Genomic DNA, 19,017 nt, shown 5'->3' on the forward strand with positions numbered 1-19,017 from the left:
TTCATAGCCTTGAGGCTGACTGCTGAAGTAGAATTTACTTGATTTGTCAGACAAATCTTTTGGGTTCCCTGGGTGTTTTGGTTTACTTCCACAATGAAGGAAATACAGAGTGAGTATTCTCATACATTGTCCTCTGAGAGTATTTTACTTTTGGAAGACCCTACTTGGCCACATGTGAAGAAATGATGAATGATGGGAGCTAGAGATTGTAATGATTCAAGTGTCTGCAAGAAATCTTCAACTGGACTTATCACAAGTAGGAACAGGCAATTTTTAGGAAGCCTAAGATGAGTTTTGGGGTTCCTTAAGGTTTCAGCATGTTTTTATTGGTTAAATTTTTGACCTTAAGTGGTACCTGTATTATAAATTTTATAAATCTGAAGCGGAGAACTTAATATTGCAGTGTAGTGATGGTGTGGTCAGTACTGTACAACAGTCAAAAGAAACCCAAAAGAAGTCCATGCTCCAGGGGGTTTGTGCTCTAAAAATAGAGTTGATACAGTTCACATACATAATGGATGATCAGAAGACTTGCTGCTAAGCAGTGTAGTTAGAATACTGATGCCTTTAATAGCACTTTTCATGTAGTGTTTAAAAAATAGTGGGTTTGATATGAAGTACTCCACCTCTATATTCTGTCAGTGGCTTAAAAGGTAGTTTGTAAAGCACTTAGCTCAGATAAGTTCTGAGGAGTATCTTTTCTGATAATTAAACCAGTCATTGCATTTCTCATTTATCAGACTTTTTTTTTCCTACCATGTTCTTTGGAATTGTGCCACGTTAGTGTTTCTCATAATCATGGCTCTGTACTTGTAACATAGAAAACTAAGAGGCCTTTTAAGTGGAATAAATAATTTTATATTTTATTTTTGATGTATAGACATACTACCTGCAAAAAAACCCGGCTTCTTGTAGTCTTAATGCTTTTGCTCTTGTTATTCAGATTGTAATACAGGTCTGCTAGGTACCTGAGGAGTTTTACACAGAAGGCAGCAGTGAACAGTCTGTTATGAACCAAGGCTGATAACACATTAGTAGCAAATATGAGAGCCTTGAGTCTGTGGTTTTTGAGTTCCCTTGGTCAGCTTGCTCTCCTGGCAGCTGTGTGAGATGCAGCTGTAGGACATAATGAAGTAACACTGAGTTCCAGGTCACCAGCAGCCTATTTCAATACCTGTTTTTAGTACAGAGCCTTTTTAAATAATGTTTACTTGATGATTTCAAAGAACAGCTGAGAATTTTTGCAGTAGGCATAACCGGTCTGGTGCTGTCAAATTGAAAAGGGTACACGAAGATATTTGGCTCTGAGATTATTTTATTACTCTTCTGGCTATAAAACTGAATTAGTAAGAAGAGAGTTCAACCTGTCACAGCTTATTGCGGGGATATTTTCCATTTCATTTTATTGCCCTGGGAGGATATGATTTCTCATTACGATAATTCAGTTAATTAGTTGTGATGTCTCCCTAACACCAAGCCACAGTCACTGTTTTGCTTTTATCAACATTAAGGTGGTGCAGTGTAGCAGTGGAGAAAAAAAATCAAAAGCCCACAAAGGACGCATATGCCCTTTAGTTAAATTGTATGCACCTGTAGTGCATACTGACATTAAGTAAGTCTTGAGATGACTGATAATCATGTTTGTGTGCTTGTAAAAACTTAATCCTCATGAGCCAAGAGTCGAATGTTATGGCTGGAGATTTGTCACTGGTGGGTTTGCTTTGTTTGAGGATGGTGTCTCGTTGTACAGGTTTGCTAAAGGATGCCGGGGCTGGATTATGTCTCTCTGCCTGCATTGAGACTGCTTAGGCACAGAGCAACACAGGTCTCGTGTTTCAGCAAAGGCAGCTGTTCATCTTTGATCTTTGAAATCCTGACCACTAAAACTTCAAGTGGTTTTAATAAATGAGCAAGTGTCTATGCATCAGTTTTGCCATGGCAACTGTTCCTAGCCTGTGATGAATATGACAGTTTAAAGTAGCTAAACTGAATGAAACAAAAGGATATGCTACCTTGTAACTAAGTTGGGCTAAAGCCTACAGTCTGGCAAGTAGAATAAGTTAATTGAAAGTGATAGGGTGAAGAGTCGTGAATCAGATGTAGGCATCCTTTTCCCTCTTCCTGATCTCTGTAACAGCCTTCTTCCTTCTGGTTAGCTGTCGGGCAGGAGCATGGTTTTGAATTAGTGTAAACTTCTTGTCATACTGCACCTAATATGCTAAGAGTTAATAATATAAGTAGTTTCCAATTGACCTGTTTGTGCTGGTACTCTCTAAAAAAATTATCAGGTATGTGTGTTGTTTCAGTGTAGATTAAAAAAACCCCACATACTGCTTTCTTTAGCACAATGCTCTTTCTCAAATCATTCTTTTCACTCCTGTGTTTCCTCCAGGTGTTCCGCAAGGATCTCATTAGTGCCATGAAACTACCAGATTCTCACCATGTCAACCCTGATGAGTACTATGTCTTTGCGGACACGTGGAAACAAGAATGGGAGAAAGGGGTTCAAGTTCCAGCCAGTCCCGAAACTATTCCACAGCCTTCTCTCAGGTAATGGTGATCAGACACAGATCATGTGCACAGAATGTCAACTCAGAGAAGATGGTCTCTCAAAAACAGCTTGTCCAAATGCAGTCAGCTTTTCTCTGTTGTTATATTTAAATCGTCAATGCAGCAGCCTTCAGACATGTTCTTAAGCCACACAAGTGCCAATTTGGAAAACATGCCTGTGGCACTTCAGCCACAGATCTCATTCTGTCTGTACACTGTTATGGTATCTACATCATGAACTTAAAAAGATCTTTTTTCCAGATTAAAAGCTGTTTTTTCATTTGAGTATGGTAAGTTGAATAAATTACAAATAAACTCATATCTTGTACACGTTACTTAAAAGGTTTCCCTATAAAGCTTGATAATATAGAGCACTAGGCACGCAGTAGTTACTGCTACCTGCTAAAGTTACTCATTTGTTCATATAGTTTAATTTTGGCTATTGTTGCCAAAGCTTTAACCCTTTCTGCCTTCTCTCACCACAAATGGCTGCTTAACATTGTTGAAGTTCAGTGATCTCAGTTTCAGGAGATAGATAAATAGTTTTTTGCTCTCTCACACTGTACCTAGACTAGGAAAACATAGCAATGTAATCCTGCAACCCTTCTGTGCATGCTTCAACATAGAAATGTTATTGCCGGCGTGGTCTTCAAGACAAAGATGAATGAATTGTCCAGTGAAAGCGCTGATGCCAGCATAATTTAATTTTCACTGAGGCCATTGTCAGTACCAAGTTATTAAAAATAAATATATTGCATCTCATACCAGCAGTATTATATTAGAGGAAAAAATTGCTATAGATTTGGCTGGACTAGAGAAAAGAAAAGCTCACAAGGGAATGAGAGGAAAAAATGAGCAGGGTGAAGCAGGAGGAAGAATGGCAGAAGAACATTGTTTGTATTAACATTGAGAACCCACATTGTCCAGTAAGAATTATGTGGGATACAGCTTGACTGCTGCCTCCTCCTCTTTAATACCTTATTTTCCACAGTTTTTCTCTTTTCCTTGTCCTGTAGAGGGTTAGCTCCACATAGCATGCAGAGCTGCTCTTGCATGGCACCACTCCATTCTGTCTCTCTCTGGATTCCTTTTATATATAGGGCCTTTTGCATTGAATTCAGAGAAAGATTGACCTTATCTAGTTTATTTTTTCCATTCCAAAATCAAACTAGTCAAACACTGAGTTTTATCTCTGAAAAGAATTGAGAGATTGAGAATACAAATCTTTTTTTGCCTTGTTTCTTGGATGATTTTTCCCCTTTACATTTTTGCATGGCATCATAATGTTTCTTGCATAACAAAAACAATGGATTGTAATGTGGATAAAGTGTCATTTACAAAATAAGTGTAGACAGTGTATCCCAAAGGGAGAGCAAGGATTTTTCCCACACACACAGATACTACAGTAGAATAAATTAGCTTTCATGAAAAAGCTGGTATTTTCAAGAAATCGGTTGGTGAGATTTCCTTCTATCATTTAGGAGGAATATAGAACAAAGATTGTAGTGATTTTGTGAATAATACTTTCTGTGGGTTTCAGAAACACTTGCTTCATTGCAATAATAGCATTTGTTAAATTGAAAGTCATATGCACTGGCTTACATTTTAAAAAGGATTCTGTGTATGTAGCAAACCTTGGAACATTTTGTGTGAAAAAATGACATTTACAAAATCTTGTCTCCCTAGCCTGGCTACACTTACAGGATAGTTTAAAATCTGTGAAACACCAGGTTTCTTTGCATTTATAGCAAATATTTAATGTCTTTTGAGGGTGAATCTTAAAAAGCTGTAACTATTTCTTGTTTTATTTCACTCTAGGGTTGTAGCAGAAAAAGTAAAAGAAGTACTGTATACACGACCAAGGAAATACATCCACTGTTCCAGCCAAGAGCCCACAGAACCAGGTTACATCAACATTTTGGAACTGGCAGAATCTGTGTGTCGCTATGACTTGGATGATATGGACATCTTTTGGCTTCAGGAGCTAAATGAAGAGCTGACAGAAATGGGTAATTTCACGACACATTCTAATTTTAAAAGCAGCGGTTAATTTCTGCTGTTTGAATTGTAGTCTGCTTGTGAGGTCTTTTAACGATTGCTGAATGAGAATTGAATGCCAATGCTAAGAAAAACAGGAGATAAAAATGTAATTAAAGTAATTACTTGCTTGATCTGTTAATGTTTTATATTTTACCTGTTGGACCTAAAAACTTTTTCACATCCAAAATCATGTGCAACTTCTGCAGACTGAAGCAGGAGGGGAAAAGCCACACCAGGTGAAATTAAGACTTCAAAAGTTTAAGGTTTTTTAAGGAAAGCAGATGTTTTCATATCTTAAGTTTGAACATATTGCTACAAACTCAGAGTTCTGAGGAGCTTGCATGCTGGGTTCTCAACAGAGTAATTGAGTTTCACACGTTAGCCCATTTAGAATCAGCTAAGTAAACATTCTTTTTCCTTGCAAGTTGTTGGTATAGAGGGCTATGAGCAGGAGTGAGCTATGTAAAATAACCTTGGAATTATCACTAGAATAACTGTGGTGGAATAACCTGTATGTCTAGTATTCTTCCATGGGTGATTGCAGATCCTTTAGGAAGGACAGGTAGACAAAAGAGGGAAATATTTTGCATTTCCTGGATTTGCTGTTACCAAAAAAAAGGAAGAACCTGTAGGGATGTGATAATCAACGGCAGCATTATCTGTAATAGCTGTAAAATAATGGTGACTGAGATCCTGAGGGGAGTGAGGAGAGGAAGTAGTTTTTCTGGTCCTGGACTTCAGGAGTGCAGGTTTCTACTTATTCAGGTAACTGATAGGTGGGATCTGAGAGGCAGCTCTGAAGTGCCAAAGGATGTGGATGTAAGAGGTAGAAGCCAGGACAAACTTCCCAGGCATACAGGAATGCTGTTAGCAAAAGCTGTTAGCTTTTCAGCGGAGCAGATCTCCATCTGTGGAGATTTTCAAGATCTGACTAGATATGTCTCTTGAGCAACAACCTTTGCTGGATTTCCTGTTGACTCTACTTGGAGCCAGGGACTGGGCTGAAGCCCTCTAAAGGACCCTTCCCACCTGAATGATTCTGTAAATTTTTTAATTCTGGAAGTGAGAAAATACAGGGGCATGAGAGAGAACAGTTTAAGAACAGAAGGCACTTTTTAACAGCAGGCATTTATCTTTTCCATCTCCACATTTACCGTTTGTAAAGAGGATTCAGAGTTAGTAGCCTTAGTTAAAATATTAGCCTCTGCTATTAGTGGTTCATGAATATCCCAAGATTCAAAGGTCTAAGTAAATAGTTAGCTGTGAGCATCATCATTATTTTTGACAAATATTTTGATAAGATGCAGGTGGGAGATTTCTTATAGCTATGAGCATTGTAGGGTTTCTTAGCCTACATCCTGAAGCTGCAAGCCAAGGACCAGTTTCATAGCAAATCCTTGGTCCTTCTTATGCTACGTTTGATTAGTGGGGAGTGTATATAGCATGTCTAGTGTTCAAGTGAACAGATAGTATGGATTGCAACAGTATATTTATCTACTATTCTATTTTTAAAAACCCAACAAAAAAAAATAAAAGCACTTTTCATAACTGTCATACTTTAATCACTCAAGTAGTGTACTAGATAGCACTGGGTGGTGCAACTTCTGTATCTTTATAAGATATGAAGTATTCTTGGTAAGTTTTATTTCTTAGGGAGATAGCCTTCAGAAGAACATACTGTGTGGTTTTTGGATGTCATCAGTGTTTCTTAAAGTGCAGGAAGGGTTGTATGGGAGCCTCCAGCAGTTACAGCAACTGCTGTCTGTCATTTATGTTGTAGTGTTTTCTTCAAGGTTCGATCTTGTGGTTTATGTACAGTTTAAACTTTTACTCCAGTAGTAGTTCTGCTGATATTTATAAAACAATGCTACAATTAGTCTGTGAGTGAAAAAGCTTTTCTATTTTTCTTTTATTTTTAGATGCTGTGTCTACTGCAGTAGTTGCTAGAAGTTGTCTTTTTCTCTTCCTGTTTCTCTGACTCAATCAGAAGCACCTGACTGTCCTCTAATTCCCCTTCCTTTTCTGTGTTGTAGGATGTGGGCCCCTAGATGAAAACACAATGGAAAAGACAATTGAAGTGCTGGAACGGCACTGTCATGAGAATATGAATCATGCCATTGAGACTGAAGAGGGGTTGGGTATCGAATATGATGAAGATGTCATCTGTGATGTGTGCCGGTCCCCCGACAGTGAAGATGGGAATGACATGGTGTTTTGTGACAAGTGTAATATTTGTGTCCATCAGGTTAGTGCCTTAGACCACTCCCATGATCTAAGTTTACCTAGGCAAATGTGGAATTTGAACTGGTATTCAATGTTAGTTGGAGAACTCTGTAGTTTTCTAAGTATGAAGGATCATGCAATACTAAGGTGAATTTTTTGACCCCAACAATTACAGTAGATTAAGTGGCCTAGCTTAGTTAATGGGTGGACAGCTGCAGTCTAACAGGAATGCAAAGTGTGTTTTTGGGACTTGCAGGTACTTCCTCTGTGACCATAAGCAATTTTTCCCGTTATGACTAAACCTGCTTTTGAAGATAAACAGGGCAGGAAATACTGGCTTGCCTATTTGTGAGAAATCTAAAGATTACTTGTTTCAGGACTGTCCAAATTTAGCCATCTTAAACCACATGTGACACTTTAAAGAGGGATCTCTTTTAGAAAGCATCAGCACCTGCAATAACCATGCTCTTGTTCTGAATGTTGCTCACATTTATGGTGTTTCAGAAGTAGCTAAAGCTTTACACTGACTGAGCTCAGTGTAGTCCGTCAGAGGTATCAGAAAAGGGATATGAATCCTGTGGTTTCTGTGCATCCTGTTCTGGAGGGGGGTTTTGCTGTGAATTGAAAAGAGACCAAGAAGGTTTTTTTAAAAATGTATTTTTCTACTGACTGCAAGCAGTACTCGGAAAACATATCTGGCTGAAAAAGGACCTGTCATCTCCTTACTCTCAGTGGGCTGGCTGCCAGCCCAGCTGCTTTCCTGATCTGATTCACCGCGTGAAGCAGCCACGTGAGCCTGAGTTGCCAGCAAGGTGGCCAGTGACAGGAGTACAAACGGCATCTGGGCTGCCTGCTTCAGTCTTTGCTTGTGCCTGTTTAGAAGTAATGATGGATTTGCAGTCAGAGGCTCATGGTTGCCTGCTGACAGCTGAGCTTGAGCTGATGGTCTGCTACCTCCTTGCCCCTCATTCTTCCCCACGCTGAATCTGCCTGAAACCAACTGGGGAACGTGTCTGGGCTAGAGCTAATCCTAACAATAACAACAACTCATCTGATTTTTAATCTGGATCAGCTTTGGTTGAACAAATAGCCTCAGGTCTGTTTGTCATCACACAGTTAGGAGGTGGAGGGCAGGAGGAGTGTGAGAAAATTCCTCCTTTGTGGTACCCTCTTGTGCTGGCTCAAACACATTGTGAAATTACTGGTTTGGTAGTCTGGGCATCCTCCTCTTATTAGTTGGTTTAAATTAGAAAATAGTTTCAGTCGATTTCCAACCCCCTAAATGTGATCTTAGGTGTAATGCCACTTCTGCTATAGTAACAGAAAGAATTCTGGTGAGAATGTGCCACAGAAGAGGAAAAAAACACTTGTAAAATTTAGATTACAGCTCCCCCTGTTGGGCTTTTACAACAGTTGTCACATAAAAAAAGCATTTAGGTTAGTCAGTCTTGCCGAATTTAATTCAGGAAAGTTCCCCTTTCCATAAACCTGACATAAATGTGCAGTGTTTTATGATATTGCTTCATTTTAAATACTTAAATACTGAGGTCTTAGAAAGATGAGAAGTTAAGTGTGGGAATTTTATACTAGATTTAATCTGAAACAATTGTTACAACTAATGATCCTTTTCTGTTGAGTCTTCCAATGTTACTATTCCCAGAGATGGTGAGGTTTCCTCTGAAATCCACCCTTTTGATAAAACTTTTATTTGGAGTGCTTGAGTGGAATTAGGCCTTGGTGGCAGCCAGTTGTTTCAGATACACTCAGCTTAATAGGTGTGTGTGTAGGTACAGTAGGATCCATTGTGATTCCATTAAGAACCATGAGAAATTTGAATTGGAAAGAATTTTTTAAATTCTCAATCCTAGCAAAACTTAAGAAATTTCTCATTTTCTACATGGTTAAGAGCAATACTTGGGATATAGGCATAAGACCCGGCACCTCATAATTTCAGTACATGCTGTAATTTTTGTTGCAATATTATATAAATATTTGAAGTAACAAACAATGCACAGAACCGTAGCCACAAAAGTAATTTAATGTTGCAGGAAACTTCCTTCAGTCAAACAGCTTATATCCCTTCACACAGAATTATGTTGGAGTGTAAAGTTTTTAGCAGTAGGAAATTGTGATTTTAAAAAGTACTGAATGCAGAAGCTAGCTTAAAGAAGAAATGTCAATGTTGTTTGCTTTGGAAATTTAAAAATCACTAAAAGAAAAACTGAAGGTTCTTAACACCAGGGCTGTTGAGCAGTCACAACGGATATGTTTTACCAGTTTTTACAAGTAATACCAGCACACATTCTAAAAAGAAACCAGGGTAAAAAGATTGCTTTTGAGGCTGTTTATCTCTTTGATCACTTGACTCATTTTAAGGTGAAGAAATCAGAGGGATTAAGTGAAGGCCAAATTGTGCCTTTACTTTTTGAAAGCTTTGCTCTGTATGAATATTAATGCTTGTGTGTGAAATAATTTCCACATAACGATTTCAATGTCTGTTCTTCAAGGCGTGCTATGGAATCTTAAAAGTACCCGAAGGGAGCTGGCTGTGTCGCACCTGTGTCCTGGGAATACATCCTCAGTGCCTCCTATGTCCCAAAAGAGGAGGTGCCATGAAAGCTACCAGGACAGGGACCAAGTGGGCACATGTGAGCTGTGCTCTTTGGATTCCAGAGGTAAAAACCTAATTTCTGTCTCTGTCCTCCTCCTTCTCGTTCCCTTCTCTGCCTTTTTATGTTCTCACGATTTAAGGTATCTGTCTGGCATAATACTGGGCTTTACTCTGATGGGTCTGAGCAGTCTTTGAGGACCAGGAGAGAGTCCAGCTTATGTTCCATTAATGAGTCACTTTGTCACCTCCACTTACTCAGCAGTCACTTCTTAATGACATTACGGTACCTGAGTGACCTGTGAGAAGGGGTTACTGATGTAAACTGCATCTTACAAATGCAGTTTTATTGTCTCTTATTTTTGATAAATTTGTGTGCTCAGGTACATGTATAATTTGCACAAATACCTCTAGTTTTTTGTGTTATTTTGGTTTTTTTTAAATTATTATTTATTTAAAGAACGCCCCTTTGCATTATTTCTTTAGGATGTATGCTAAGATTTGTAGCTAAGGTTTCTTTGAACTAAAATTTTTCTGAACAGTGGGGGAGATGTGACCTTTTATTTTATCTCTGTTATATTTTATAAGTAAAGGCTTTTTTGATATATCTGTGTGTACATATATGGAGAGTTTCATAATGAAGTTTTACACTTCATTTTGAATCAAGTTTAGCATCACAGTATAATTCTGTAAAATGGAATGTTCACTTCGGTATATAGAGTTTGCGTTTAATTTTGCACTTGGAATATTTATGCTTTCTTTCTGGTAAGATTCACAAATCCATTTTGGTGAGTGATTTAATGTGAGGCAGTAGCCAGATATGTCAGCGCTGTGACATCAAGGATACCATATTTTCTGAACCTTCTGTTCCTAATTGCAGCCAAGCCTCATGCGTGCAAAACTTTGAGGAAGATGTTGGGATTCTGGGTATTTTTTTGACTTAGCAACTAGATGCAGTCTGTAATTCCTAGCTGTCTTGGGTATATATCTGCTTTTTAAGGAGGTTATCTTTGAAGTTGCACTCTTCCTTTCAGGCCTCCTTGTAGTTCCTGGCATCTCTTCTACCTTCAAGGAGAAAGGAGTTGAAAAAGAAAACCCATAGATTTATTTTCAAATTTAGAAAAAAAATCTCTTCTCCTCCTGTACTTAGGACGTGACTTGGCTGGAAGCTTTCCTGACTCTGAGCAGACTGGTTTTCCTAAGAGGTCCTTTCAGTGTGTGATTGCCTTGCTGCTCTCACTAGCAGAAGAGGAACTGTGAGGTTTGGGAAGCAGGTGACAGCAGGGCAGGAAGCAAGCACTGTGGCTTCCTGCCTATCCACCTTCCTCTAATGAGGGAGAGAAGCCACTGGGAGAGTTACCCAGGTGGGAGAACTGGAATCTGGCTGCTTCCATAGCCCATTCAGTGAATCCCAAGCCTTGGGCACCTCCTCCCCTTCGCACCAATGCCAGATGTGTTGGGTGTAGTGAGGAGATGGTACCTGCCAGTAGGGATGGGAAATGGCTCTTGGATTTATTCTGTCTCTCAGGCTTGTGCATTGTCACTTGTAAAACAATTCAGTCACCAGAGAAACCTTTGTGAATCTTTGCTAAAACAGCACAGTTCCTGTCTGGAGAGTCAGTGTGGCTTTACATGCTGCAGAGGGAAAGAAAGACCTAAAGACCTATGTATGGATGCTTTAGAGGAGAATGTGTCTTCTCATATTTTTCCTCTCCCCAAAATAGTAGCATGCTGGAACTCCCCAAAAAGAAACAGATTGATTATAAAGTCATTGTCATTCCCTCTTGTGACCCTAACAGAGTAGAACAAGGCATTATGCAGAGAGGAAGGGGCTATAAACATGTCTGTCTTCTAGCGAAAGGTTCAAAGAGGCTTCGTGAGTCACCAAGTGTAGTCTAGCATTGTTGCAGTCAATTGCAGCACGTATTTTCCTTCATTAACTGATGCAACACTGTTTTAAATGGTTTTTTCCTTCATGCCTTCCTTGTGATTTAATGGTGTTTAAAGGCTTTCTTGACCCTCTCTTTACTGATTGGGGTGTTCAAAGGTTTTTACTTTCCAAAGCGTGCTCATTGTTGGTTTAAAACCATTTATTCTTCTGTCTTTACTGTCCTTTAGTCTAAATGTGTGGTCTATTTCATGTTTTCTTAAAAGGCATTCTTCTAAATGAGAAAAGGAAATGCTGATACCAGAAAACCTATGCTGAGTGTTTTGAAATTCCAAGTCCTTCTCTGCCTTAGATAATACCCATTACAGTTACATCCTCTGTCAGTCAGTGTGATGTTAGCTGAAGCAGCAAATGATAACCCTCCCAGCTGTAGAGGAAAGATAAAATTTACTATCCTGTTGTGAGTGGACATGCTCATGGCGCTGGGCTGCCCTTCCCAGCCACTGACATAGATCTTTGTGCAGTGGTGCAGCTGTTGGTGGCAGGTTAGCAAGGAAGCAGAGGACAGGAGGGGGATGATCGTGTGCATGACAGTTGCAGATAGAAGGCTTCACAACCCATTGTTTTCACTTTTGCACACTCTTAAAACTTCTTCGGAGTATAGCAGTCAAGATGTAAGTCAAGGTGAAGAAATAGAGAAAACAGCTACATCTTACAGCAGATGGATCATTTCTGCCTTGGGGTGGCAGTTTTTGGGGAATGAAGAAGTTGGCCTGTCTGCTCTCTGGATCCCTTGTGAGTAGCAAAGTTCAAACAGACTTTGCCTTGACTTCTCTCTTTGAATATCAGAAACGGGCAGATGGCATGAGGCCAGTATAAATAAATTGCACCTGACTCTGTAAGTGCCTCTTTGCGCTTTTACAAAGTGGGGTAATACCAACAGCCAGCATTACAAGCTGAATGGGCAGTATTTCCAATATAAATGTTTCTTGACCTCATGAGTCTCCTCTGGGGAAGGAGCAGGGAGAGCATTAAAGAGGGCAGAGAGGGACAGGGAGGAGGTCTGTGTCAATGTCCAAGTCCTGCTGGGAAGCAGAGTGGAAGCTGGTATTACTCAGTCTCCAGAAGAAATCACTGAAGATTCTGGTTTCTTTTTGAAAAGAATGTAGACAACCTGACAAATTGATAAAATCCCTTAATTCCCAAAGGAAATCGTGCCTCTTAGCATAGTGGTAACAATCAATTTTTGTACAATATTGTTTCAGAAACACCTCTGTGACTTGTAACCAGCTGTTTTGAGCACGGTGAAGTTAGGTTCATGAAAGGCTCTTTCCTTTGGGAAGCAAAAAAGCTACATTTGATGATGTTTAAAAGTGCTGGACATGATTTGTTGAACTATGGGCATTCCAGGGATAGCCTTGTCACTTTTCCACCAATTTACAGAAAGGCCACAATAGGTTCAATTGCTTCTCATCTCTACCTGATGAGAGCATCACATATTGCCTTGTGTTCTCCTTCTTGTCTGGTAAAACCTGAACCCTCTCTAAAGCATCTCACTGTCTTCCTAATGAAGACTTTCAGAAGTGCCATGCAGCAGGTTGACTTATGTTCCAGAAGATGTGGGCTTGCAGTTGGGAGATGAGAGGGTGAAGTACTGTAACAAACATATCTTATTTGAGTCAATTTATTCATTAGTTCGTGACCTGCTGGTCAACTGGGTTTTTTAAATGTGGAAATGATGAACCAAGTAATCTCTTGAAAAGCTGTTTTTTCCAGCTACTTAAATGATCTTTAAAGCAATACATGATAAGGAGAGTAGCAAAAATACTCTGAGAGTAGCAACTATGACTTAGCACTGCTATCTTTGGGTAAGTCTACCTCACTGAGGAGGTCTGCTGAAGCAAAGCCTTTCCTCCTCAGGGATTAAGCAGGTTTTAAAATGAATCTGTGTGTCAAGTCACTGATGGTGTACCCCCAAAGGGAAGCTGGGAAGTTCCACTTTTTCTACTAGCTCTGGTAAAGTCACCGGTTTAATTATCACGTGTTAAACTAATTCATATAACCTGGATTTCCCTGCGTGACTCTTACTGTGATGGTAGTCTATGAAAATTACTGTAGCATAATGCTCTTGAAGTTTTCTAAAAAAAAAAAAAATAACTGTTCAAATCTCAGACTTAACTGTTTGGTTTTTTTTAATTAACGAGATTTATTCTGTCTCATAGTGCCACAGAGCATGACCTAGGAACCTCCTTTCTTTGAATTCTTAGGTCTGACCCCTTTGAGAAGAAGCCCCTCTCCCACCACAGGAAATACAGGTCTGCCCCTGTTCAGGTGACTTGTTTCTAGGAATTGTGGAGAGCTTCCTAGCTAGTATCAGCATTTTCGTTTGGCTTCAGACAGGTAGTAGCCTTGCAAAGCACACAACTGCTTCTTCAAAAAGTGCTGTGTAACTGTCAAAATGCTTACTTCTGGAGACTGGTGTTCTTGGGACACAGTTATCCCACTGAAATCTTCTGCTATGTGCCATTCTCATACTGGCCCAGTTCTGCATGTTGATCATTCAGAGCTGGCCAAGTTTTTGTTTCTTTGCCTTGGATAAATCCTGTTTTTGTCAGGAGTAGCTCAGGGATGTCTAGAGATATAATTTATGTCTTTTTTGGTGTCCTAAAAACGGAGGACAGTCCTTGTTTCCCTGTACAGACAACAGGCAGTTGAGAAACTTCCATCCCAATGGATATATGGAAGTTAGTATAACAAAGAACAGGAAAAGGTATTCTGTGCACATCTGAATTTTTTTTCTTTCTTTTAGTAATAACATCCATTATCTGGTCTACCAGGGACAAACAGATCATCCAGACTAATTATGTGAAAACTAGCACAAGAGAATATATCGTGCTTTGCAGTAAGAGAAGTTTGTTGTATTCTTTCTCAAATTATACTTGATGCAATCTGTAGTTAGGAGAGTGTATTAGGATCGTGTCTTGCAGTGGGAGTGCTTGGTGGAGAGGCAGAGCTGGGAATCGAGGCTTTCCCTGGCTACTGACTGATAAATCCGTTCTGCCTCAAATCGTGAGCTGGCAGAAGTAGACACTGTAGCAGATCTGGGGATTTTATAGAGGGAACTTTTCAGGAAAGCGTTCCTATGTTGTTCTGAGTAGCTTGTATTTTGGTACTTTTTAAGTTAGATCTGTGAAATGGCACAGAAAACAAACAAAAAGTCAAAAAAACCCCAAAACCCCACAAGGGAATGGAAATAAACTTAAGTACTTACCACTTACTGCAGTCTCTCAACGGGTTGTTGTGGTTTAGGAACTGTATTCCCCAATTTAGTGTTCCCACTGAAGCATTCCAAACCATGTGCTGCTTGCTCAATCCCCCTTCCTCCTGCTGTGAGCTGGAGCAGAAAATTGGAGGCACAAAGGTAAAGATCACTGGTTGAGATATAAACAGTTTACTGGAAACAGCAATGGAATATGAAGAACAAACAGTAACAGCTATGCTCTCAGTGACAGAAGGAACTGACAGTACCCAACTGCCATGCTTACCCTAACTGGAAGAGAGCCCTTCCCCCCCTCCCCAGAAAATGATATGAGGTGGTTAGAAACAGGACATCATCCACCCCTCATTCTGTACAATCTACATCATGCCCAAATCCTACCCCTTATAACTATACTATATATATGTGTGTATATACATATATATGTGTATATATTCCAGCATATCTGGTGCAGCAGCGCTCAGTGGTGGTGCGACTTCATTCAGGCCATGATAGAGCTGTCAGTCTCCACACTCCAGTGGACTTATGCTGGCTATATAGGACTATTAAAGGGTGAGTGAGTCTTGCTGACCACTCCCTGACTCTCCAGTTCATGAATCATCTCACGGATGGGGGTCACAGAGTCCCGGTTAGTGCCATATTGCACTGTTGTGGTAGCACTTGGTACTTTGTTGTTCTTCGACCCTCAGCAGTCCTACAATAGAAGGGTCATCTGAGAGACCAGGCAAGGTACTCAGCTGTCTAATTTCTTCTGTCTCCACAGCAGCTATCCCAAAAGCCCAATGGTGCCCTTAGATTACCATAAAGGTGATCTATGCCAAGGATACATAGGGCCTCTGGCCAGTCACAATGGGGTTTTTTTGCCAATCATTCCCAGTCAAGCTCACTTCAGCTTCCAGTACAGTCAACTGTTGTGATCCCCCATCACCCCAGAAAGAGAGATGATTCTGCTCCTACATATCTTGCTTGCTTGTTTTTATTGCCTTGGTAACTGGTTTTTTTTGTTTACAGGTTAGTATTGCTTGCCCAGAAAGGATGGAGCCAATCACCAAGGTGTCTCATATTCCACCAAGTCGATGGGCTCTAGTGTGTAGTTTATGCAAACTGAAAACTGGTGCTTGCATTCAGGTACGTACTTGTCCTGTAGTGACTCTGCAGGGTAAGTCTGTGTCAGAAGGGCAATTTTGGTATTGCATTTTGTTCTTCCAGTGTTCAGAGGTGCTTTACAGTGCAGATGACCACTGAGTAGATATCTACTTCTTCATAGCTCTTTTCTATCAAATTAGTTGACTAGCACAGAGATTTAGGAATTAGCCTGGATTGCCTTCCTTTCAATAAGGCTGAGATGTCTAAGAGCCATTATTATGTGCATCAGAGATGGACAGAAAACTCCAGTTGAACACTTTGCGAACAAGAAAATACTAAATCGGGTGAAACCAACTTCAAAGGTATCAACAGATATTTTTAAGACTGTGTAGAAAATAGGGGTTTGTAGGGATGGACTTTCATGTAATTAAGATAATTATGTCCTTCTTTTCTGGTTTGTTGTTTTACTGTTAGTAACTGAGGTCTTTTATTTTGTCTTCAGTGTTCCGTGAAGAGCTGCATCACTGCCTTTCATGTCACCTGTGCCTTTGAGCATAGCTTAGAAATGAAGACTATCCTGGATGATGGGGATGAGGTCAAGTTCAAGTCGTATTGTCTAAAGCACAGTAAGAACAAACAGAATTCGCTGCCTGATGTTGAGGAGCACCCCAAGAGTGTGTCAGAGCAGAAGCAAACAGAGAGCGAGAAAACGAGTTTACGAGCCCAAAAACTCAGAGAGCTGGAAGAAGAATTTTACTCATTAGTTAAAGTGGAGGATGTTGCAGCAGAGCTGGGCCTTCCTAAACTTGCTGTAGACTTCATCTACAATTACTGGAAATTAAAGCGAAAAAGTAACTTTAACAAACCATTGTTTCCTCCCAAGGAGGACGAAGAAAATGGCTTGGTGCAGCCAAAAGAAGATAGCATTCATACTCGCATGAGGATGTTCATGCATTTGAGGCAGGACCTAGAGAGGGTAAGAATTTAACTGGTAAAGTTTTGAAAAAGTATTTGCAGGTGAGCAAGGTCTTTGTGGATGAAAGTGGGAGTGGGGAGAGCAAAGGGAGATGATTTTAAAAATAACTATTTAAAAGATTAAAAAAAAGTAAGGCCTTCAACTTCAGTCTTTTGATATGCTGCACTGCCTGCTGCAGACTTTCAGAAGTTGTCCTCTCTCAGTCCAGTGAGAGATTCAGTGCTTCCTGACTTGCTTAGAGGTTATTCCTTTATGTATTTTAAGATGCATGTTTCTGTGCACAATGTACATATTTGGTAATTGACTCTCTGATTTCAACTTGAATTGAGTAAATGTTTTAAAAAAATGAGGTTTTTCAGCATTCACCTGCGTGGTTTGGAGTCAAGTAGGTGATATCCTAGGTGGTTAAATTCCATGGGGACTTTTTGGCTCCGCACTTCAGAAGCAGAATGCTGGGCCTGTACTCGTACCACTTCCCATGACATCTGATTGAGGAGTCTTAGTCACATCTCTTCCTCTGGCGTCAGGTGTCCCAGGTAGCAGGCAGACTGAGTAACTCATTGCTCTCTAGACCTAGATGTTCTCACTGCATGTAGCTGCCTTAGGTCCTACAGCGAATTAGCTGTCTTAACATAACCCTCTGTGTCTGCCACTGATCGTGGCTTTACTGAGAAGGAGGTAAAGGAAATTATTTTTCATCAGTAGCTAGCTGGGCTCTTAGCAGATTGCCAGCTAGACAGTAGTTTGGAAAAAAGGAATCCATCAACGAAAATCAGAGCAGGTATTATTAGAAAGGTGTACAGAGTGCATTTTTCTGGCAGCTGATGGAGGAGGAAGCCAGACTTGTTACCACTTGGAGGCTGCCAATTAGGTTGGCCTGCTGGGCAGTGGTCAGCTGCAGTTTTCAAGTGCTTAGAGATAGGTAGGAAATATAAAAAATAAAATAGATGTGCTAAATTTGATGAGAAGAGGGGTACCAAAAGCAGGAGAGAGGTAATAGTGTTGTAAGAAAAAGGGGAAACAGTATTGTGGAGAGAACAACATGAAAATACAGGGAGATGAGTGTTGGAGCAAAGATTTGTACTTGTCAGTGTAACTGTTGTCTTGAATCTAGTCATAATCAATCTCAGATCTTTTCCAGGACTACTTTGGATATGGAACCTTATTTTAAAAAAGAATTAAAACCCGTGCTTCAGATGGAGGGTTGGTATTTTGGGGTGGGTTGTTTTTTATTTTTCAAGAGACCATTTCAGGCTTTTGTTTGATAAATGTTTGCTTTGCATCAAGTTTTGTTGCAATTGATGTACTTATGGAGGTGATTCACATTTTGAAATGCCTGTCTCAAAGTTCTTGAACTTCCCGTGCTATAAGATTTTCTACTCTGTTTTATTTTGGGATAAATATAAATTTGGGAATCTTGGAATTTTGTTTTGGGGTGGAGAGGTACCAGTTTTGAACAGGTGGAACTGAATGCTGCGGAAGGTACGTTTGGCAGATACCTTTCAACCAACCCCTACACTGTTTCTCTGTTTTGAAAGGACTTTTAGGTGTTTATCAAGAATTTTCAGTGCCTCTTCCTGTTCTGATTACATTAGGTGAAAATGTTGCTATTAACTCAAGTAGAAAAAGTAGAATTACGTGGAACTGAATCACAGAATGGTTTGGGTTGGAAGGGACCTTGAAGACCATCTAGTTCCACCCCCCTGCCTTGGGCAGGGATATCTTCCACTAGACCAGGTTGCTCAAAGCCACATCCAGTCTTGTCCACTTCCAGAGATGAGGCTCCCACAACTTCTCTGGGCGAGCTGTTCCAGTGCCTCACCATGTTCACTGTAAAAAATGTCTTCCTTATGCCCAATCTAAACCTACTTTCCTTCAGTTTAAAAGCATTGCTCCTTTCTCTGTCACTACAGGCTCTGGTTTTTCTTTCTTATAATCCCTTTTCATATATTGAAAAGCTTCAGTGAGGTCTCCCCAGAGCCTTCTCTTCTCCGGGCTTAACAACCCCAACTGTCTCTGTCTTCAGAAGAGAGAAGTTCCAGCCCTCTAACCATTTTTGTGGCCCTCCTCTGGACCTGCTCCAACAGGTCTATGTCTGTCTTGTGCTGGAAATGCCAGAGCTGGATGCAGCGCTACAGATGGAGTGTCACCAGAGCAGAGCAGAGGGGCAGAATCACCTCCCTTGACCTTCTCCCATGCTGCTTCTGCTGTAGTTCTGAGCTGCGAGTGCACATTGACGGGTCCTGTGCAATTTTTTACTGACCATTGTCCCCAGGTCTTTCTCCGCAGGGCTGCTCCCTATCCATTCATCCCTCAGCCCGCACTGATCCTGGGTATTGCCCTGACCCAGAAACAGGACCTTGCGTTTG

At 40.3% G+C, this 19,017-nt stretch overlaps 1 protein-coding gene across 4 annotated transcripts in view; it reads left to right on the forward strand.

Annotated features, from left to right (window-relative positions):
* The window catches only part of LOC113946906 (regucalcin), an 84,823-nt gene that overhangs the window by 41,112 nt on the left and 24,694 nt on the right, over positions 1-19,017 (forward strand). For all 4 annotated transcript variants that reach the window (XM_027642946.1, XM_027642954.1, XM_027642965.1 and 1 more), the window contains 6 exons: positions 2,393-2,550; positions 4,369-4,559; positions 6,624-6,835; positions 9,321-9,488; positions 15,598-15,714; positions 16,175-16,648. In XM_027642946.1, coding sequence (XP_027498747.1) covers positions 2,393-2,550; positions 4,369-4,559; positions 6,624-6,835; positions 9,321-9,488; positions 15,598-15,714; positions 16,175-16,648 — 1,320 coding nt within the window. The remainder of the gene's footprint in view (positions 1-2,392; positions 2,551-4,368; positions 4,560-6,623; positions 6,836-9,320; positions 9,489-15,597; positions 15,715-16,174; positions 16,649-19,017) is intronic.

The sequence above is a fragment of the Corapipo altera genome, unplaced genomic scaffold, assembly GCF_003945725.1.
Source record: "Corapipo altera isolate COAL_440 unplaced genomic scaffold, ASM394572v1 0, whole genome shotgun sequence".
Lineage (NCBI taxonomy): Eukaryota > Metazoa > Chordata > Aves > Passeriformes > Pipridae > Corapipo > Corapipo altera.